Below are 23858 nucleotides of genomic sequence, written 5' to 3' on the forward strand. Positions count from 1 at the left end.
TCTTTTGTCCTGGTTTAAAAATGTTGTCTGTAATGTAAGAGTAAGATATGACAGAGAAATCTGAGTAAGCAGATATGTTTTTGTGTACACATAAACAGATAGTAAGCCATGCACGATGACGAGCAGGAGGTCAATTGCTAAATGTGATCATATATGGACAAATCACAGGATGTGAGTCTCTGCAGGGCTGTGTTGGGAATATAGAAGGCAAATTGTGCCCTCGGGAAAGGAATGTATTGACTCGTTTGATCTGTCTTTTGAAGTCTGTTTGAGAATTAGATTTACTAAGAAGGCTTATGCTGGTTCTGAATCACTCTTGCAGCCACTAATGTTGTCTGATAAAGCAAAACAAACAGGTCACTCAGAGAGGTTTTGCATTTTCCATATTTGAAAATACTTAACACCGCAACTGGAAACAATCTTAAGCCTGCTCCAGTTGTGTCTGCTTTGGGCACAAGAGTTGAATGAAGTAATGAATGAACCAGAGGTTGCTGACAGCTTCAGCTGTTCTGTGATTCAGTTAAAACAGGAAAGAAGCTTCATGAGGACTAGAATTTTCCATGTAAATAACTAACTTTGTGTTATCAAAGTGGATTTTTTTTTTTCTTTTCAGATTGGAAGTTTTCTGAGAATTTACAGTATTCATACGAAACAAGCAAGTGCTGATAACGAAGATGTCTCACATGTACAATTTCATCTTCACGGTGGCACCGGTTATGGTCGAGGAATAACAGTTTTGCCAGAAAGTAACCCAGATGCTAAGGAGCTAAAAGAGTAAGTACTATGTGTAGATGTTTGGTTTTTTTCCTAGATGATTCTTGAAAACTCTAGGCTAATGTAACAGCTGTACAGTTCAGAATTATAAATGTATCTACGAATCAGAAACTCAAGAAGAGAATATGTCTTTAGCACCACTAAAATGAAGAGTATTTGGAGGGATAGGTAAATAAAGGTGATTTTTTCAAATTTGAAACATAGTAGGCATCAAGATTTCTATTTTATAGTTCTGTAATAATAAAGCTCAGCCATACTAACATAATTACTCTATTCTAATCTATAGTAGCATGTTATCTTTTGAAGACAAAAGCCTTGTTTCAGCAAATAAATCAAGCACACTTTAAACATGCATATGTGATACTTGGAAGTGGTGAAATTTGAAGATATGTTCAAAATGAAGCAGATAATATGCATTCTTTACTGAACTGTGTTACATTATTAAGGAATCAGAGTCATAGAGGTTGAAAAAGACCTTTAAGATCATCAAGTCCAAATGTAAACCTTTTCCAAGTCTACTACTAAACTGTCTCTAAGCACCCCATGTACATGGCTTTAAAATACCTCTAGGGATGATGACTCCACCACTTGCCTGAGCTGCTTGTTCCAATACTTGACAACACTTTCCATGAAGAAATTTTTCTTAGTATCCAATCTAAACCTTCTCAGGCACAACTTGAAGCCATTTCTTCTCCTTTTGTCACTTGTTGCCTGGGAGAAGAGGCTGACCCCACTTCAATACAACCCCCTTTCATGTTGTAGAGATATGTGATAAGGTCCGCCCTGAGCTTCCTCTCCTCCAGGCTAAACAATCCCAGCTCCCTCAGCTGCTCCTCACAGGATTTGTGCTCCAGCCCCTTCACTAGCTTCATTGCCTTTCTCTGGACTTGCTCCAGCCCCTCAATGTCTTTCTTGCAGTGAGGGGTCCAGAACTAAACACAGGCTTTGAGGTGTGGCCTCACCAGTGCTGAATGCAGGGGGGACAATCACAGCCCTGCTCCTGCTGGCCATACTGTTGCTGATCTAGGCCAGGATGCCATTGGCCTTCTTGGCCACCTGGGCACATGCTGCCTCATGTTCAGTCTCTGTCGACCACCATCCCCAGGACTTTTTCTGCTGGGCAGTTTTCCAGCCATTCTGCCATCAGCCTGTAGTGCTGCATGGGTTGTTGTGACCCAAGTGCAGCACTCGCCACTTCACCTTGTTGAACCTCATGCAGTTGGGCCTTGGCCATCAATCAAACCTATCCAGATCCCTCTGCTGAGCCTTCCTACGCTCCAGCAGAGCAAGACTCCTGCTCAGCTGGGGTCATCTGCAAACTGAGGGGTGACCATGATCACCTCGTCCTGATCATTGGTAGAGATATTAAACAGAGCTGGCCCCAATCCTGAGCCCTGGGGAACACCATTTTTGAGTGGCCACCAGCTGGAGGTAAATTTACCGCCACTCTCTGGGCCTAGCCATCCAGCCAGTGCTGTACCCAGCAAATAAGCACCTATCCAAGCCGTGGCAGCCAGTTTCTCCAGGAGAATGCTATGCGAAACAGTGTCAAAGGCTTTACTAAGATCCAGGTAAACTACATCCACAACTGTTCCCTCATCCCATATCCATAAGCAGATCACTTTGCCATAAAAGGAGATGAAGTAGGTCAAGCAGGACATGTCTCATAAACCCATCAGCTGGGTCTGATCCCCTGGGTAATCTTCATGTGCCACATGATGTCACACAAGATGATGTGCTCCATGACCTTCTCCAGCCCTGAGGTCAGGCTGACAGGCTTATAGTTCCCTGGATCACCCCTCTGACCCTTCTTGTAAATGAGCATCTACAGTAATTTTCAGTCCACTGGGACCTCCTCACTTCTCCAAGACTGCTGGTAAATGATAGAAGATGGCTTCTTAAACACTTCCGCCAGCTCCCTCAATATCCATGGATGGATCTCATCCAGCCCTGTAAACTTGTATGTGTTTAAATAGTGTAGCAGGTCACTGACCATTTCCTCTTAGATTATGGGGGTTTCATTCTGCTCCCCATCCTTGTCTCCCAGCTCAAGGGTCTGGGTACTCAGGTAATAATTGGTCTTACTATTAAGACTGAGGCCAAGAAGGCTTGAAGTGCCTTGGGCTTTTCCTTATCCTTTCTCATTATGTTTCCCCCACATCCAATAAAGGATGGAGAGTCTTTTTAACCCTACTTTTGTTGATGATGTATTTGGGGAAACTATTTTTTTGTCTATGGCAGTAGCCAGATTAGGTTCTAGTCAGCTGTTGGCACTTCTAATTTTCTGCCTGCATAACATCCTTGTAGTCCTCCTGAGTTGTCTACCTCTTCTTCCAAAGGTTACAAACTCTTTTTTTTTTTCCTTAGGAGAGGTTAAGTGACCAAAGTCCATATTCCATTATCAGGAATTCCATTTCCAGTAGGACATATTTCTTTTGTCACTATTTTGTGTTTAATGTTCCAGAAGTGATTTGGAAAGTATCACATCTGCATCATTAATATAATCTCCTGCAACTTCTGGCTCAGTTGAGTTTTATGCCTCTGCTGGAACATTTATGTCTGAACATTATACCTGTGCATTGATAATAAATAGGTTTCATATAAGTATCTGTGTAATCCCATATATATATATATATGTGTGTGTATGAAGGTATATGAAAGATTTCTCTAGGGTATAAAATATTTCATCATTTAACTTCAGGTTCTTAGAATCTGTGGATCTGACAGGCAGTCAGAATATGGAAAGCATGTGTTCAGAGGAGTTAGAAGGCACTTTTGGCAATGTTACAGGTAAGAGCAACTGAAAGCTGATTTGCTCTTTCTTCTAATAAATATATATGGTCAAGATAAGGTCACAATTACTGCTTCTCTATGTGTGTAATGTTACTTTGACATGCAAAGCCTTAGAGAATTCCTTCAGTTTATTAGACTGGAAATTTACATTACTTTTTCTGTCTCCCAGCACAAGCATTTCCTATTACGTGGAAAGATACTTTTGTAGGAGGTAGTGAATAAATTCTTAAACACAGATGGTGCTCTTAATCATACTATATTAGATCACAAAGCAGAGTTACATAACTGCCTCCCTCTATAGGGCGATTCTGCAGGGACAGGCACTGAAAACACTGCTGAGCAGCTGCCTGTTGAGGAGCCCTTCTTAAGCCATTGGATGGAAAGTTGTCTTAGTGGCAGAGCTGTAAGGTGCATTTCCATGGAACAGTGGTATCTTATAGACAGTTCTACAGATCCCATGTTATTCTCTGAATGGTATTTTTAGCCCAGGATAAGAATAACTAAAAGGGAATTAAATGCTAAAGCTGGTTGGACAAAGTCTGTATCTTTGGTTCTAGCTTTTAAAAATCTGTGTTGCTCAGCCATTATTAATATAAAAACATAGGACATTTTTAAAAGGATGCAAAAGTCAAGAATAAATAAATGATTCATGTCCAGTCCATAAATGAAAATTTAGAAAAAAATTTTGCACTTACTTACTGCAGTTCATGTGTGTAGTAGAGGTTGTTCAGAGGAGGGACCAGGCAGTCCATATTTGTTTTAGAATAATGTATTTATGTTCTTGTCCAGAAGGATTACAGAGGATAAATACAATTTATGTCAGCAGATCATTCACGGTATACTTTTGAAAAGTGTTCACTTTGATAAGCATTACTATTTAATGAATATGCTAACTTCCCCTCTAATATATTAGATACTGTACTCTTGGTATATAATGTTTGTCTCCTGCTCACATTGCTCTTTTTTGTTGTTGTTGTATTGTTTTCATGTATTATTGGGATTTTCATTTTCATCTGTTCAGCTTTGGGTTTTGTGTGTATATATACCTGTCTATCTACTTACCTGTTTGTGTGTGTCCACATGATAGAAAAGAAGGATGGAAAATAATTAGGAAATTCTTCTTGATTTTAGATATTGAATTGTACTTGCAGAGATGTCAGCAGTTATCTGTTACAGGTAGGTAACATTTTGACCTTCACGTGAATTTTAATTTTGCTAAAGAACAAAAGTAGTTTTGAGACATTATCTTAAAGGTTATTAGAGGAAGAGCTATTTTTAGAGTATAAATGCATGTATTTTGTATTGGGTTTATTTGTTTAAAGGAATAAAGCATATTTGTATATTCTACTTTCACTTGTCACATGTTGCATTTCTGTACCCTGAAGTACACCATGCTCCTGCAGCCTGGTGTGATTTATCTTACAGACTTTAATAACAAGTTGTATTGATAACATTGAGGCTGCAGCTGGGAAGGAAAGAAAAGTTGGAAATTAAGGAAAAATGCATGCCTGCAATTGCTATTTCTTGTATTACAGATATTATGGTGGTTAATATGTATGCATGGTGCCTTTTTGTCTCTCTGTGTATTGTTTTGCAGTTTTAACTGATCATCAGGATTTGCGTAACACAGAACTGAAAACCATAAAAAACAGCAAAGCTCCTCAACAGTATCGCATTAGAGCAAAGCTGAGAACTTACAAACCCCAGAAGCTCCATCAGTCTGTTAAACTTCATTGTTCCAAATGCAACTCTTTGTAAGTGTTTCACACAGTATAAGTAACTAGGAATTGTTCCATATGTTTTGGGATGCCTAGATTTTCAGTGTGTTTTTCATTTTTTTTGTGTAAAATGAGCTGAATGTATGTCCTTTTCAGCAAAGAATTGAAAGTCACTGATAATAAGTAGGAAATCTTTAAATCATCAGATGAGTTCCATTTACAGAATCCTTTGCATGCTTTCAAAACAATAACTTTTCTTTATTTTCAAATGCAGCAGTGCAGTTTTTTCCATACCATAGTTGTATTTAAGTACCTTACGTGTTTATTGCAGTTTTAAAATAGGATATACAAAGAGGTGTAATAGTTTCTGAATTAATTCATTAAATACCTTTGACTAAAGTGTGTCTTCTGGACAAGGCATCTTTTATGGATTCACAAATACTAGGGAAATCACACAACTTCAGGCCATTCCCTCGGATCCTGTCACTGGTCACCAAGGAGAAGAGATCAGTGTCTGCCCCTCCTCTTCCCCTCATGAGGAAGTTGTAACTGCAGTGAGGTCTCCCCTCAGTCTCTTCCAGGTTGAACAGACCAAGGGACCTCAGCAACTCCTCATATGGCTTCCCCTCAAGGTTCTGCACCATCTTTGTTGCCCTCCTTTGCACATGCTCAGAGATCTTTTCTGACCTAATTGGTTCTGTAATATTGGTGCAATTTGAATGGCTTGCATTGTTGCTTCTCTGTGTATGAGAAGTGGAAATGCATGAATGGTGCACTCCAGCAGGACAGGATAGAAATTCTGGGGTGCAGAGATGCAGACTTTCCCTTTACAGTTCTTATGTGAAGGTATTCCGGTCCTGTCCTTTTCCTTTTTTCTTTCTCAGTATATGCAAAGACAAATAGACTAAAACATAAAACTTGAAATCACATAAGCTTATGAGGTCTTTTTCACTCAAATGAAGTGGTATGCAGTTTGTGGCCTTTTTAAGGCCCAACTGAAGTCACATCAAGCTGATATATTTGGTTTTCCGTGAATTTTCATTTGTGTGGCATGTAGCCACTAGGCTGCTTCTTCTAGCAAAGTTAGCATATTACTTAGTATGTTTATTGACATGCAAAGTCATAATATGCTATACAACTCTAAATGTTTAAAATGATAATATTATGAGGATATTTTTCCTGTATGTACTTTAACTTTTATGACTGTATTCTAGCATTTATTTGGAATACTGTCATCCTTGTTGGTAAAGTGCCTAAGGAAAAGTTGTTGGAATTTACTTACTTATTCTGGAAATCGTTTTAGGCAAGAAGTTCCAAATGGAGATGACTTTGACTTCATTTTACGTGGCTCTGCCTTTACTGCCCCAAACCCAGAACTGCACAATACGTTCTGGTATGAATCTGTAATGTGGACTACACAGGACCAGAAACAGAGGGAAATAGCCATCCATTTTGTGAAGCGCGATGAAATGCTTCAACATCCTGAAGACACCTTGCTTATGATAGAAGGTAAGGTAAATTGCAATATACCAGTTCTTATAGCAGTGTCCACTCTTAAGTATGTACAAAGTAAAGACATGTTGAAATTGTATTCAGTGTAAGTAGCGATGATCATAAAGACATCTTCAAAGAAAAGAAGAGCTCAGCTGGAGCTGTAAGTTACTGTTGTGCAAAGAGGAGAAGGTAGTCTGTGAAGATCTTGTAAGATTCTTCCATCTATTTTTTAAATTATGCCAATATGTTTATTGTTGATTGTGCTAAAGTTAATATCTGATTATGTTTATTTTTTTCTAGCTGTGCTTACTGGTTTTTGAGTTGTGCTTTAGAAACTTGCTGAGTCTTCTAAACAAGCCAATTTTTAGTATTGTTGTGGAAAAGTTTTGAAAGGCTTCTGGTAATACAAGCCTCCAATTAACTTTGTCAGCCTCTGGATGTCAGTGTTGTTTCAGATTAATAGGGCTTTTCTCAGTGTGAGTTTTTTTGGTTTGGTGTGGTTTTTAGCAGATTTCCTCAGGGAAGAGAAATAGCCACTGACCTGTAAACAAAGCAATTTAGCAATAATACTATTGAGGAATTTGTAATCTAATAAAAATAATAAATAACTGCATATAGTGCAATTCAGAATTTAAAACAAAGTCTTCAATTGTGCTCAAGTAGTGATGTGAGTAAGCAAATGTAAGTCCAGTGGTCTTTTGTGTGATGGTCAATGACGAAACCCCTTCTGTTTTCTTCTTTCCTTTATAATGGATTAGTTCTGGTAGCTGTTTTATTTCTGTCTTGTTACAAACTGATTTCAATCTAATCTTTTCTTTCTGAAAAAAAAATCTATTTCTTTTCCGTTTTCCTAAAACAACTGAGCAATACAATTTGGTAAATCTATTTTCAGATATTAAAGTGTCAGCAAGTATGTCTTTATATGGATATGTGCATATAAAATGTCAGTTTGATTGCTTAGATTTTTTTTCTAAGAAAACGGCTAGTAAAATTACAGGAGTAATTATATGAAATTGATGTTAACCAAATACAACTTCTTGGTTACAGTGTTAGCTATGAGGAGCCTATTAAGACATCTGCTTTGATAAATGTCAGTCTTTGTTTCTTAGGTGAGTCTGTCGTTGAGTAAAAGTGAGAAGGTATTGGGCTATTTTTCGATTTTTCAGTAATGTATATCCATTATTATTGAAGGCCCTGAAATCAGCTGAGAAATATTAGTTGTTCAGTTTATTTCTGACTACTGTTTAAGAAACCATGTTTTTTGGTTTTTAATAGGTGGAACACTAAAAGAAATCTGGAAGCTTACAAAAAGATTTAAGTGTGTTATTCCTGTGAGATCCACAGAAGATGATCTTGAATTATTAGATCTTTCAGCTCCTTTTCTTCTACAAGGGAATGTAAAATATTACGGGTAGGTTAAAATTATTTGTTGATATTTCAGTAGTTGCGGTAATAGATAGCATTTCTTTCAGTAATTCAGACTGCAGTGCTCAAGGGATAACTTACCCAAAGACTCTTTGATGTAAAATACATAGCATGATCCACAGTACTGACATCAGGGATGAAATGCCCTATCATTTGATACCTTGTATCAAAGGACTGACTGCAGTTTGGCTCTTGCTCTGTAAATCTTAAACCCTTAATTACACAGCACGTCGGGTTAAATCTTGTCTGTGGCGCGTGAGTAGGGCAGTGTGCTATAGAGATGGAAATACGCATGCAGTGTACCTAAATACCTCTTTTAGTCCAGATCTTCTGTTTTTGGGCTCACTTAGACTGAAGTCAAAACGTGTTGTTTTTAAAACTGGAAGCTGAGAGGTTTTACATATATATATATATAAAGACGACATAACAGATAATATTCAAATAGAGATCCAGAAAATAATCTCAGGCTGTCAATCTACATCTAAAGTTTGGGAAAGCTTGAGGTTTGGAAGAAGTAAGGAATTTTGGACAGCATTTTCTTACCATTTGTAATTTACTGTGATCCACAGCACTGCCAAGTGCCTTACCTCTTTGTGGATGTCATTCACTGTAGAGATGACTTCTACACGTTTCTGAATTCCACAGTTCCAAAGCTGTGGAATAGAGTACGTACATCTAGATGTGGTATCTGTGATCTGCCATGCAGTGCCATGTTCCTGCTCAATGAGAGCTGTCAGCAGTGTGTTCTGGTAGTGCCCAGCAGCATACAGCTGCTGAGCTCAGAAATACCAGTCTCCTTCATGCAAGCGACTGAGTGCTCTCTCTCAGCACTTCAGGCAGAGCGCAGAGCAGGGGTGCACTATACCAGCTCTGCAGGTGGTAATAAAATTTCTGTGCAAAAATACTCCATGCTCCATGTGAACCCTAAAGTTTCCCATGGGGGCTATCCATAAAATGAATACAGGTAATTGTTTTTCTTTGTCATATATAGTTTTGACCTTTCCTGATATTGCTGTCTACAGCTTTTTTTAAATAAAGGCAGTATATGGGTATTCCTACTGGGACAGGATCTTCACCAATACAAAGTATTTCCCCTTGCTCTTTCATAACCCATATATTTCCCCAGCTACACGCAACTCACCTTCAGACATTGTTCTCTCTTCAGATGGTTGGATTGTAAATTTAAATGCTTTATAAGATATTCCACGATTGTTTATAGGATATTTAGGGAGGAACCTCACAAGGATACTGACATTTCAGAGCTGTGTTTCATGCATGTTTTTATCAGTGGCATATACTTAGCAAAGTCTAGAAAAGATTTTATATGGTAGAATGAATTATATATGTGTGCATATGCATGTATATTCATCTATATATAAAAATAAACACAGACTCACTGCATATGAAAAGCAAAACTCACAGTTAAATTCATTATGGGAATTTGAGTGGGTTTTCTAAAGGAAAAAAGTGATTTAGCTGAGCTTGACTTTATATCACTTAAGCAGAAGTAGTTTTACTGATTTTTATGACATGCTTTGCATATAATTCTAAAAGATAATAAAGGTTTATTTCAAGTTGTAACTATAATATACTAATACAGAAGCCTAATTTGGAACAAATAGTTTTGTTCTGTAATTTCATTCCTTGAGGCAAATGGGAGCGACTTTGAAAACAGTTTTTCAATATTTTCATCCACTTGCAGAATCAGCTTACTCTGTCATGTGTGAAATTTATAATAATACACCAGAAAATGCACCAGAAATAAAATAGATTCTGGTGCAAATACACCAGAAATAAAATAGATTGTTTTAATAATTCTTAGTTAATATTCTCAACATAGGCAAAGCCAAATTTCTCCTGTAACTCTGTAATGGTTTTAGAGTGTGCTACAAGTTCAGATTCATTCCCGCTTTTACAGAGTGAGAAGTAGTGGCATATGAATATAGTGATCTTAGACTCACAGAATGGTTTGGGTTGAAAGGACTCATCTAATCCAACCCCCTGCCTTGGGCAGAGACACCTTCCACTAGATCAGGTTGCTCAGCCCTATCCAGTCTGGTCTTTTGAACACTTCCAGGTATAGGGCATCCACAATGTTCCTGGACAACCTGTTCCAGTGCCTTAAATCCTTCTTTGTAAAGTATTTCTTCTTTCTGCACAATCTAAATCTACCCTCTTTCAGTTTAGAGCTGTTGCTCCTTGTTTTTCACTACAGGCCCTGGTTAAAAGTCTTCGTCTTTCTTATAAGCCCCTTTTATACGTTGAGAGGCCACAATAGGGTCTGCCCGGAGCCCTCTGTTTTCCAGGCTGAACGACCCCAACTCTCTCAACCTTGATGTACAGTTTTACTCCTGTCTGTTCACTGAAGTGGTCTTTTCCAGATTTATTTCTCCTCAGGGATAGTTAATAAACAGCATTAAGGATTTTGTTGTGCTCTAAAGCTGGTGTGTCTAGTAAAGGAGTTATTTCAAGTAGCAATAGAAATTCTTCTACACTTCCACTGTGTAAGAAAATATCTTGTTTCAAATGCTAGGTGCAAGCAGTGTTCAACTCCAAAGCCTATGAGGAGTCTAAGTTCCATTGCAGCAGAGCAGCAACCATCATGGGAACCAACTGAAATAGCACAAGGTCAGCTGACATAATACTGTCCTGAAATACTTTTGTGTCTTCATTCTGAAGTGTTTGTATGAAATAGTTTGATTTGCAGTTCTGGGGTGCAGGTTTTTTGTACAGAGAGCATGTAATTATGGTCATGTTGTCTGTTTCCGTTATTTTATGATGTTTGCAGCATAACAGTTACTGCTGCAAGTGAGAGTGACTGTAGTCATTTACTTCCACTGGAATACTTTCAGAACTGCCAGCAAATTTTTTTTTCTGAACAAGACGTTGCCTGATAGCTTTTACTGCATCATATGAAATAAATTGTATTCCTCAGAAGGTAGTTTTCAGGTGGAATTCTTATTACCACTGAATTAAGAGCACCTCTCCTTTAACCCTCCATGGATAAAAGGAGTAGGGGGATCCTGCTAAGGTAGGATCTGAGATCTAAGAAAATATTAGCTTTTTGTTTACTAGCATGAGAATAAGTATTTAAAAATCTTTATGTGTTTTTACAGGCTCATCTATTAAAGTGTTTCTAGGAAAATTGCAATGTGGTCTTAAAAGATTTTGCTGTTCAGAGCCTCTATGTTTTGGTCTTTTAACTTACACTTTTAATGACAGTAATCAAAGTCAGTTACTATTAAAGGAGGGATATTGTCAGCTCGCCTTCTTATAGTTTGTCTTGCATATTCTTTCAGGGAAACATCAGCTTTTTCTTTTCTTCAGCTTTAGGTATTGAACTGCTCCAATATGTTTTTATTATGAAGTTTACACTGGTTGATGAAACAGGAGCACTAAATGCATACATTTTTGATTATGTAAGTAAATCTAGGTAAAGGTAGGCTCTACAGATGATGTGAGTTTGGATTTTATTTTTTTTAAAATAGTAAATATATGTACACAAATACTCATTCTATGTTACCTACAGTGTTTTGTGGGAATGATTACAATGTTGTTAGGTTGTTAATACTTTGCAGAGTATAGAATATTAAAGCATAAATACAAAACTGAAGCTTGAAGATAGATTATTTGGTATTTCCGTAACCTTTTGTACACTTCTGTGGCTGAATTTCTCTTTTATTGGCAATGATAAATTATGCAGCCTGAATGCTGTGTGAATGATGGCAATGTTTCAGGATTTATGCAGGTAACTTCTGCATTAGTTTAAAATCTTGTTACCTCTTTTTTTAACCCTCAATAGAATGTACCCATTCAGTAATTTTTGATTTTTTTTGTTTCGCATGACCCTGACGTAAGGAACCCTTTCGTCCCTAGACACAGCTCAGCTATATCTGTACAGATACTTATTTTGGATTTCAGAAGCAGTTTATTCAGCTACTTTACTAACCTTAAAATCAGTCTATCTTCAGTTTTCTCTGAAGCTACTTAAGACCATTCCTGCTATCTGAGACACTGGAGAATGGATGGTTTTCCTGTCACTGCAATGTGGGTGGGACAAAATGGGACAGAAAAATTTAGTGGGTTTTTTTTTTTCTGCACAGCAGTGCTGTTTAACGTGTATATAATCTGCACATTTTCCACCATTATACTAAATTACTTTGAATGAGACTTTGAAGAGAATGATCTTCCTTGTTTAATTTTAAGATTGTAAGTAAAAATAATACCGGAAAAAATGTGGTTTTTCTTAAAATACATGGTGTTCTAACAGCAACAGAGACCAAAGACTACAATCCCCATTTCAGCCAGACATCTCTTTTCCCTCTACTGTCCTTTTTCCTTTTTATATCAAGAAACCAAACTGCAAAAGGAAGGTGAGGGAAAAGGTTTTAAACCATCTTGTGATGCAGAAGTCCAAAATTTTTTCTTCAGGGTGGCTCACTTTCTTATCAGATACTGCTCAGTATTAGAGGTTAGCTGCAGGAAAATACCCACAATTTCTTGTGGAGAGCCAGCTGCTTGTATTCCTGCTGGTAGTACTTCAAAGACAAGCCAATAGTTTCCAAACCTAAGCTCCAGTCCTTCAGCACCACCTGAGAAGGAACTGGGCTGCTTTGAAGTGCAGCTTTGCACAAGCTTCCAGTTGCACTTCCATGGGAACACAGTTCTTTTCTTTCCTCTCCTCCTTATAGGAAAAATCAGTGAAGGAAAAAAAATGAAAAAGTTTTATAGTCAGAAAAAGAAATGGAAGAGAGAGTTGTCTGTGTCAATTTTGGTGCTGGGTTATCTGCTGACTTCTGGTGATGGCCATTAAACATGTCACACAAAAATTATACAGAGGCAGATTATTCTGTATTTGTATCTTTTTAAAAAAATGAGAAGTTCCTACCAAAAATCTTAGCTCGCTCTGAGAAGTTATAAGATGAGGAGCCTTTAGAGATACAAAATCAGGTAACAAATATGGGAAGAATAAGCTTGGAGTTTTTTTCTGTCATGCTTACAGTATGTGGTTTAATAATACACAGAAAACATTTATTTAACATTTTAATGTTCCATTTATTGTTTTCTGTCTCCATTTAGAAATGTACCCCACAGCCTTTTTCCATAGTTTCTAAAACCATCAAAAAATGAAAGTCTCCTTCAGGGAATTCCTCAAATGTAAAGCCATGTTGCAGTGCCCCTTGTTGTCAAGTAATTTTGTTCCTTTCAAGATGTGAGGGACTGTTGAGGGGGACTGACCATCCTCTCTGGCCAAAAGATTTTCTGGTTATAGAGGTTCATGAGGAATATCTGCCAGTTATGTTTAGAGACCTACATGTGTGTTTTCTGGCTGGCTGTAGTCCCTAAATACTCAGGGGTACTGAAAACAGACAATTTTTTCAGACAGTTTGCTTTTTTTCTGTATCGGAACAGTTTTTTGAGATAAAATTATTCTTCTGTTGTGTTACCTAATTTTAAGTTCCTAAAAGAACATGCAGTCAAGGTTCTGGCTAATGATTTCTTACACTTCTTTCAACCCCTCATATTTTTGTTCTCTTTCAGGAGAAGTTTTTCCAAATTCCTGCCTCTGAAATCTTAACCAGCAGTTTTCTTCAGGAAAAGATGCAGATGACCATGAATACACTCTGTCCTCCAGGAAGAAAATTAGGTCAGCTTGCTGTTATTTTAAAAGGGGGGTGGGAAGGGAAGTGGTCTTTCAATCTGCTATTACATATGCAAAGTCTTAGAATTCAACTTATGTGCAGGCAAAACTCAAGACAGAGAAATGCTGGAGTCTGAAAGCAGAGTTCCAATTAATTTGTTCTGATACATGTCTTTAATATTAGCTCTCCCTTTGAGAAAGAAAAGGAATGGTTCAGTACATTCTCATGTAGCATGCAGGGATGTGTGAGTATAGTCATGCCTGTGCAGGCACTAACATGCCATCTGTATTCATATGGAAGTTAACCAGAGCACCCTGGTACTGAATGTCACAGCATGTTAGGGAAAACTAAAAGGAAATTCAGCGTATGGCACATGCTTTGGGTGATATTCTGCTTTTGATTGCACATGCTGATTTAGAGCATCCCTTGCCATGGGAAATATGCATGGAAATTGAGCAAATGCTTAATCCAAATTCATTTACAGAGATTTTTGTGCAGTGTATGCATTGTAGCAGAAATTAGCTCTGCCTAAACGACGCATTTCCAAGGTAGCTGGATGTGTGACACAGCTCTGACATCCAGAGCACACTCCAAGTGCATGGCTGTCAGTGACCACTGCAATCACCCTGGAGTCTTTGCCATACTTAGAAAAGGTTGCCCTATAATAAAGATTGTAAAGGGTTTTCCCTTTATGACCAGTGAAATTGTCTCATTGAGACACATGGAGATGATTTTTATTACTGGAAAATCTTTACATATATGTTTTTTATACTGTGGCACAACTACTGGGTCCAAGTTTTGTGTGGAGTGCTGGTGCAAGGAGCACTCTACACAGTCTTGGAAGACTCACTGAAGGCCATTTCAGGTGTTGTGGGAAACTAAAGATACTAATTGGAATTTCAAAGTTAACAATTAATTTTTCTTCTTATTAACTATTGTATACATTTAGATAATCTGAGTTAAGATCCTGCTCAAGTTATACTTTCCTCCTATAAAAGTTATAAAAATTAATATTGAATGCTAATTTGAGTTTTATTGATAGGTGACTTGCCATGGCTGGAATGCTTCATCAGGTCCTATAATGTCAGAGATGCAATGGAACATCAAGTTTATTACCAAATTTTTGACACTACAATTGCTGAAGATGTCGTATAGTCATGTGTTGCTGATTGGAAGTAATCCAGTAAGAATCAATTTTTGTGGGGGCTTGAGATCAGAGACTGTATTAAAAAAAACCCAAATCTTTGTTCCTTTCTTAGGAATTCAACCTGTATATATGATTTTTTTAGTTTATGTATGAATGTGACTGGGAATTATGCTTTGATATATTTGCTATTTTCCTGGCATACAACTTTGTGTTCTGAGGGCAAGTGGAGGTACTAAGGTTTTCACTGGAAGCTGCTTGGCTTAGGTTGATGGAAGCAATCCACTGTCCATCTATCCTTCAAAATGGCAGTGATGAGGTTACTCTAAACTGGTGAACCTGACTCACAAAAATGTGGTCAGGATGATGCTGTGTGTTTATTGCAGTATTAAATTATGTCAGCAGAGGTAGGAAGAAAGAGCTCTTCAGTAAACTCAGACTATTTTGTGCAAGCCAATATCACTGTTCTCAGAAGTTTTATGGGGAGGTTGGTTTTTAGAGACTTCTTTGATTTCGTACTGATTATGTACATTTAGACAGAATGTTAGTAATACTCAGGTAACTGCTGCATGTACCACTTACTGCAGATTCTGATGGAGTTGTGAACGTGACCATGTAATGATTATCACTAAAATTAAAGGCAAGCCATGAAAGTAAGGTACTGTAAAACTGTAAAATGAATATTGACATTTGGTAGATGGTAATGATTCTTGGATGGCTCTGCTGGGTACCAAAGTTGTTAGCATGCTTATTAGCTGGCTCTGTGTTTTCAAAGGCTCTTGTGTATCTGGGTATAAGTGCTGTCAGATTGCACTGTCTCAATCTGCCTTTTCTGTCTAGCATAATCAGATTGTGTGGCTAAATTTAGAGATACAGAACTGATCTGGTGCTATCATGGATTGAAAATTCTGCTGGACTAGAAAATTACTTGGTGGTTTTACTTTGCATTCAGAAGTCTCTAGGACAAATGCAAGACATGTTTCACTAAGGATAATGAATGTAGAAATCCCTGTCAAATCAAATGCTTTCCATCAGAGCAAAATTATGTAGTATTTACAGCAGCTGTTTTTAAAGAAGTTCAGGAGCAAGATGGAATATTTGTAAGTAGATTATTATTTTGATAGTAGATGACATTTTATTTTTTTTCCATATTTCAGGGCCGTTTAGTGGATTATGCAATTTGTCATTTAAAATTACATCAAATATCCTCTGGTAATGTTTTGTACCGTAAAATATTATACTGGTTTTGTATGTCATAAAGCCAGGATGTTGTTCTTTATTGATCAGTGTATAGGGACAACCAATGTTAAAAGTGATGAGTGGATATTTCCTTTAAAAATTCTGTAAAATAAAACTATTTTGGAATTGAACCAGCAGTTTATCAAAGAGTCTACTGACGTGTGAAAGTTTTTTTGAATCTTTGCTAAAATACATCAACAAAAAATAGTTATAACAAATTAATATTACAAAACTGTAGACACTGGCCATGCCCAAATGTTTTCACAAGTTAGAGGTTAAAATTGAAGGCAATCTTTTTTGCTTTTATGGTACAGAGTGTACTCAGAAAGATATTGACATTGTTCATTTTTTCTAAATAAATGTTTGTAAAGTAATAAATAAAAAGATGTTTTGAACTTTGGTGTAAAATAAATCAGTTTCACCACATGCCTTGTCTGAGATCCCTGACTAAAACCTGTACATATACATCATGTGATTTTTTTACTATTGAATATGGTATTAAAATGTTTAATAAAGATTTCTCCAAATAATGAATTTTTCTTGTATTTGACTTTTAGTTTCTATTTCATAACTGTGAAAACTTTTTCATCAATGGCCTTCATCCAGCATAATACTCCAAATTAATAGATAGTTTGTTGGATTGAAATGTACATGTTTAATTCTCTTTTTAAATATAATGCATAGAAATAAATTAAGAATTATGTATTTGTTCATGCTAAATATCACTGTATAGAAAGCAATTACTGAACAGACATTTAAAAGTGGGTCTCATTGGTAGCCTTTGTATTGAGCAGTAGAAGTCACTGAGGTGGGACTTGGACCTCAGTTACCTATCCTGGTCAGTGCTGAGAGCTGGGAGCATGTGGCTGAAGAGTGAAAATCCTGAGATTGTTGTGTCCTGAACATGTAACACCCACAGGCTCTGGTTTCTGAAAGATGAACATACCAGCCATCAATGACTTTCAGCCATTGCTTACAATTTCCTTCATTATGAAGAAAAGTCTTATTTCCCTTGGTGTGTGATTTCAGTTTCTAAAGCATTCATAAAAGTTCAAATGTCTGCTCTAATAGTTTTTAAAATTACTGAAATAAATATTCAAAGACACTCAAAATTTGAACCAATAGGAAATCAGGTTAACAGGTCCAGTGAAAACTCCAGGTATGTCTTGCTGGTTTCACATCTTTCTCCACATACATCCCAACATATGGGAAAACTGAATCAAAACATCACCTTCTTGAGAGAAGTGGAAAATATGCATGGACTGTGAAGTACATCACACACAGCAACATCACAAGGGGTAAGAATATATGAATATAAAGGAGGAACTGCAAGGGAAAATAATAGAACTTTGAAAGACCAGTAAAGGAACATGAACCCATTCCCTGCTCCAATTACATGGGTAAGTGCAGAAAAAGTGATAAAATTGTAATTAAAAAGTATTTTCAGGGAAAAAAGAAAATAGATTTGGAATAGTATTTTTGGGGGTGCCTGTGTGATTTGGCTCCTTGGAGTTTTAAGATTGGAAGTCTCTCCAAATTCAGTTGCATTTAAACTCTTGGACATGTCACACTCTTGAAATTCCAATTGGAAAGACAGAATGTGAATAACATAGTGCAGAAACTGGGAGGCATTCCTGGTAGGTGACCTGCTGTTCAGTAGTGATTGAACTTTCTCATCAGCTTTTGCAGTTATGGGATCCAGAGATTTACAGACAAGGCTTTGAAATGCTTAGCTTAATACTAATCCTTTGGCTACTGAGCAGCAGGAACTGGGATTGTAAGGAGCACAGTAGAGCCCACAAGATACAAGCTGAGGTTTGAGACGGAAGAGAGTTTATTGTCTTAAAAGGGATGAGTGCTTAGCTTTTCAATGCCACAGTATTTCTGACCACGAGAATTTATGCACTTCCGGCCACTTTTTGGCCAAAGCCATTGCATTAAGATGTGAAACTGGCAGGAACAGATAACTGCCCTAAGGGACAAGGCCAAATATTTAAATGGAGTTGTGAAAATGAAGCAAATATATATGTTCGAGTTCTTCAGGTGGAAAGGGACCACTGCAAAAAATATTTATTCAGTGGAGGAGAGAAAAAAAATCTAAAAAAATAATTTACTTCAAGTAGTATTCAAAGTGTGCAGTAAATGTTAAGAATTGGAAACAAAAAATCTGCATAACATGGAGACAAAGAAAGAACAGCTCCAGAGGACAGTAATAGAAGCAAGATGTGATAGTAGTCTTTATGAGACAGTTTGCTACAGTTCCTGTTCATAGCATTTCCTACATGTGAGACTCCCAGTAAGAGCTGTGGTTTGGGAAAACACTCATCTGGTGATAGATTACAAGATCCAAAGTGCATGAAAAATATAGAGCAGAATTATGCTATAATTAATGAATTCATATTGGGGTAAAAGTGTGGGTGGGCTTCATCCCAGAACAATGTGCTACAATGTATTTTTCCTTGTTTTCTGCTGCAAGTCTGATACATGCCTGCGGAGGTATTTCCATAAAACTGCTGGTTTGGTACCATTTGTCTGCATAAACAGAGCAGACTGAAAGTCTAGGAATAAATCTACATTTTGCAGATGCTTGTTTTAATTTGAATTTTTTACAAGTAAACTAGGAGAAAATATGCTGAATGTGGAAATATGTGCCAGAGAGGAAAAAAGTATATATATTTTTTAATATCAACTATCCTATTACATAAAGCTTTAAGCATAAATTTGTTCTGTACCGTCTACTGTGTGTGCACAGCCTGTGGACTGACACTGCTAAAAAGATACAGTTTTGTACAAACTACACCTTTAGAATTGAGTCCATATTCAGCTGTAATTTCAAAGGCCAGCTATCAGAGAGCTTTGAATTATGGAGGTGTTACTTCTCTGAAAGGAATTCTCTGGATGATGGCAGTTTATAAATGCTGCTTGCATTTTTTGGTTAAGAGAGCAGCAAAACTGAAATCTGCTGCTGGGACAGATTTAATTACAGATTTTATTTCTTTCTTCTGTTGTCTACAAGTGAGCCCTTAAGCAGCTCAAAGCCCCTCTGAAGCAACGTTTGAAGTGACGAATATGATCAGTCACTGGCAGGGTGTGCATTAACCATAAGGGCTCTTTATTGTTTTTAGAGGGGTGGGTAAGGGGCTTGCACCACCCAACTGTCTTTAATGCTGTCATTCGATACTCCATCTTGAAGGATACACTTTCCTAACATAATTACTATGCTAAAGGGATGAAATCCCATTAATAAAAATTAAAACATTGGAGTGATTGCATTTGACAAAAGCCCAGAATGTGGAGATGTGAAAAATCGTCTGGACATGCTGCCCTTTGGTCTCCCATCATGCAGAGGTGTCCTGGTACTTGTACTGTTGTGGTGTCCTGGTTGTGGCCAGGACAGGGGTAATTTTTTGCTGTAACCAGGAGGGAGCATGGCTGGGACACAGAGGTTTATTCTGTACCACCTCACATCATTGCCAGGGGTGGGACAAAGTGACTCTCTGCTGATAAGAAAAGGTTCCTTGCCCTGGAGTAAGTGTGGCAGGGGAGACCTCTGGTATTGTCTACAATGAGGGGATTTTTTTCCATGTGAATAATTTCTTTTCTTGTACCCTCTGCCATTAGTGTTGTTGATGTTACTGTTAATTTTCTTATCTTACTGCTGTTTCCAGTAAATTGTTCTTATCTCAACCTGTGACCTTTGCCTTTTGTGTCTCCAGTTCTCTTCTCCGTGCAGCAGGGGATGGAGAGGGGAAAATGGGGGAATGAGAGAGAGTGGAGCGTGGTTTGGAGAGTCTTGGTGGGGGCACTGAACTGGGAATGCCATTCCTAAACCATGCCATGTGTTTAAGGTCTCACTGCCCAGAAAACTGCATTTGTCTTAAGGGGAAACGGTTGCTTCCATTATTTGCTGTTTTGTTGAGAGTAAACCAACCAGCCTTAAAAGTAAGGAGAAAAGTGAAGAATTGCTTTTTCCCTACAGGTCAGTCAATGCATTTGTTTGGCAACGTGCTGCAGCTTGGGTCCTTCTTGCAGGAAATAGAAGCAGAAAAGAAAGCTTGAAAAGTTTTGTTTGAAGGGTTGGGAAAGGTCAGAAATTACACATGAAGGAACAATGAGAAATGAGGAGTGAACCTTAAATATCTAACATGGCACTTCTATAAATCAAATATTGTACCTTGCAAATCCTAATGCAGAGCTGTTGACTGCCATGCTCTATATGATTTGATAATAAATAAAGTTTTGAATATTATTCCAATCTGTTGTAAATTATTAGTTAGACTAATTCACAATTATATTTCTAAACAAGTTTAATTCCTCTGGGTCCTGTTACTGGAAATCCTTTTTATCCTATAAAAACTGTGTGGAAAAAACATTGACAAAATTTTAAAATATTTGTCATTCACCAAGTGCCAGGGCCTACTCACATCAGATCATTTTTTCTGGCAAGGATGATATTCCACAATGATACTTTCTAAGTGTACCTTTTCACAGCAAGCTTATCGAGGCAGTGTAAAAATAGCAATAGTTTTCAAAATTCATTTACCTCTGCTGTAAAGCCTAGAAAAATGTGAATGTCTGGCCTACTTTTCAATCTGGGTAAAGAGGTAGCTGATGTGATGTGATGGAGCAGGGAATCCTGAACTCCTTTCTTAGTGGCGATGGCAAAGGTACTCAAGCCTCATTTTAAATATCAAGGTCATTGGCTAATATGTGTCAGGAAAGCACAGAGCTGTGCCAAATACTACTGTCAAGAGCACGTTCACCAAAGCAAATAAGAATTGGAAGTCAATTATAATTGAAACTGACACAGAAAAACGGGACAGTGATATATTCTGCCTTTGGTAATTCAGCTTAGGTAAAGAACTTTCATCTGAAACTTAAACCAAATAGTGAATAAAAATCTGATGAAAAGCACAAGGCTACTTGCTCAAATAGAGCAGATGACCCAGAGGAGGCACTGTATTGAAAAGCCATTTTTTTCTTATGGATGGAATATGACTGCTTTATACCATAGCATAACTGGTCATGGTACACATAACAAATTCACAGGTATCCAATTTTCATGTATTCAATATGTATTCAACCATAATTATATGTTTAGTGCCTCATCTTGTGCACTTCATATAGTGTATCCACCTCTTTGGGAGCCATACCTTTATTGAGCTCAGAGCATTTGAGTGCACTATCCACAGGACCCTTCAGGGCTGAGTCCAGGTTCCAAACCTGACAGCTGTCAGCAGTGGACAAATCTGTACCTGACAATGCCGGTGAACACAGAGCTGCCAAGCCACAGCTCCAGCTGGGACACTGTGGTGTGCTGAGACCCACAGGGAGGGGCTCCTCTGACTCTGCAACAGATGTGCTACCCAGCTCCAAAAGGGACTCAGATTGCTGTCACCTCCTCTACAATTCCCAAACTTAATAAATCATCTAACAGCTCTGAGTGTCAGTGTCTTTCTTCCTGGGATCCCAAAAGGACTGGCACCTCCTCAGTGCAAAACACCGTCAAATTTCAAAGAACATATCAGTACTCTCCTGTTGCTCCTCAAACTCATTTTCAAAGGTTGGATATTAAAAAATGCAGCAGTTGGTCTACATCTAAAAAGGAGCACTGACAAGCTCAAAACAGAAGGAGCAGATTAAATCACAGTTTACAGTGGCTGTGTCTGAAGTTTCCAAACACATATGGATGGGTGTACACCTGTACTCAGCACAGCCTCTAACTTTGCAGGCACAGGAGTAGATGCTTGCTCTAAGACACTGATGTCTGCCCACTGCTGCCTGAGATGTCCTGATCTCAGTAAAAGAGAAGATTGTGAAAATTGACAGCATAATAAAGAACTTGGAATGTTGTTAATGCAAATATTAGCATGTTCACTGATGGAGCAGTCAGGCCCTTGATGAGATGTGGGATTTTGATAAACACAAATAAATTTGGTTATGATCCATAAATGGTTTGATTTCCCAAATCAAGAGCAGGAATACCATTGGACAGAAATGTGCATTGTGCTACCTTTCTGTCCCAGCTGTCTGACAAACACATTATTTAGCACTCAGGGTTGTATGCTTCCCTGTACTAGACACACACACCTTAGCTGATAGTTGGCAATAGAGGTCTTGGGCATTTTAATCAAGAGAAGAACTTAACACTTAAGGCCTAATTGTACAAACAACCCATCTGTTTTGTACAGTGCAGAACCACAGGCATATTTTTAAGGTTAAATCAACCCCTTAGAAATTAGAAAATCTGTTGCCACTTCTACCCAGCTGTGCTTCAGGCAGTGGCACTATTATCTATTAATTCATCTAGTACTAAGAGACATGCAAATGGATGGAAAGGGCTTCAAAACATTAAGCAAATGAGTATCACATCTCTTCTTTTAATAGTACTGGTAGTACAGCAGCATAGATGCAAGCACAGTTAAGTCTTTTGTGAGTCCTGCAGTGTTGTCCAAGAAAATGATGACATTTATTTTTTTGTCTAAGTTTTGCCATAGGCTCATTCATTTGGCAAGCTATGTGTCCACTTAGGCAAAATCTAAAGTGCAAACCTGTGCAGTATTTCTTGAGGCAGTGGCTATCATCTGGACAGGTCAGTCCATGTATTCAGCTATTACCTTTTGCAGCCACTTGAGTTACAAAGAGCATTATGAAACTGAAGAAACTTCAAGGTGTACCAGTAAATTTATATATTCATTCAGGGCAGATGGGTTAAACAACTGGTAAGATTAAACTATTTCCCAGTATCTGAAGTAATTGCTAGTTTCTGAAGTAAACAATGACAGCCCAGAATGAAAACCATGCTAAATATGCTCTCTGGGAAGTAAGATTTGTACTTGCCTTTTTTGAGGGGGAGTTTTTTGTTTGGGTTTTTTTTTTGTTGTTTTTTTGTTGTTGTTGTTGTTGCTGTTGTTTTTTGGGGGGGTTTTGGGGCTTTTTTTGTTTGTTTGTTTGTTTGTTTGGGGTTTTTTTGTGGGTTTGTTTGTTAGGGGTTTTTTAACAAGCATAGGAATAGAGCAATTCAATTCACTGTGGTCATATTTCAAACTTAGTTGAGACCATCAAGTGAGATTCAAACACAGATCAGGAATGAAAAAATAAATTCCGACACAACAAGCTGAAAGGGAACAATCATTAGTCAGAAAAATGCCTTTAGAAAATCACAATAGCAACTGTGTTTTATTGTAATTTGCTTAAAAGAGTAAGATCTCAGCCTGAGCAAACATATCTTGCTAGAAGTACATCTGAAGTATTTCCTTTTTGATCTCTATAGACAGAAAACATCTGACTAATACATAATTTTTAAGCCAGTCTAGCCAGGAACCACAACCAGAATTGGAAATCATGTGTGCCATGTCCCTCACAGACAGGCATATGGAGACAGTCTTTGTTGTAAGTGGTGTGTGCTCGTGATGAGATGCAACTCATAAATGAAACAGATGAATGGGGGGCATGTGAACAGAAAAATGTGATTTTTTTTCCCTTTAGCTACTCTTCCTTAGGCAGGGCTGTCCTGAGAACATACAGAGAAAGGGGTTTCATCTTTAATAAGTCTTGGGTTCATTCATCAGCAAAACCTGTTGGATTATTTCTTGCTTCCAGAAGTCACTAAAAGGCTGGAAGCTGTTC

The 23858-nt window shown here is 37.7% G+C and overlaps 1 protein-coding gene across 4 annotated transcripts in view; it reads left to right on the forward strand.

Annotated features, from left to right (window-relative positions):
* POT1 (protection of telomeres 1) overlaps positions 1-16543 on the forward strand; it is a 56786-nt gene extending 40243 nt beyond the window's left edge. For 2 of the 4 annotated variants that reach the window (XM_085041925.1, XM_085041943.1), the window contains 10 exons: positions 614-774; positions 3476-3564; positions 4699-4743; positions 5165-5321; positions 6589-6794; positions 8055-8190; positions 10738-10832; positions 11532-11623; positions 13746-13851; positions 14889-16543. In XM_085041925.1, the coding sequence (XP_084898051.1) occupies positions 614-774; positions 3476-3564; positions 4699-4743; positions 5165-5321; positions 6589-6794; positions 8055-8190; positions 10738-10832; positions 11532-11623; positions 13746-13851; positions 14889-15001 (1200 nt within the window). In that variant the 3' untranslated portion in view covers positions 15002-16543. Of the gene's footprint in view, positions 1-613; positions 775-3475; positions 3565-4698; positions 4744-5164; positions 5322-6588; positions 6795-8054; positions 8191-10737; positions 10833-10992; positions 11511-11531; positions 11624-13745; positions 13852-14888 lie in introns of those variants that run through there. The other 2 variants (XM_085041935.1, XM_085041952.1) reach the window with 2 other exon arrangements.
* Positions 16544-23858: the final 7315 nt, after the last annotated feature.

The sequence above is a fragment of the Lichenostomus cassidix genome, chromosome 1Aa (genome assembly GCF_008360975.1).
Source record: "Lichenostomus cassidix isolate B80296 chromosome 1Aa, HeHo_3.0, whole genome shotgun sequence".
Taxonomy (NCBI): Eukaryota; Metazoa; Chordata; class Aves; order Passeriformes; family Meliphagidae; genus Lichenostomus; species Lichenostomus cassidix.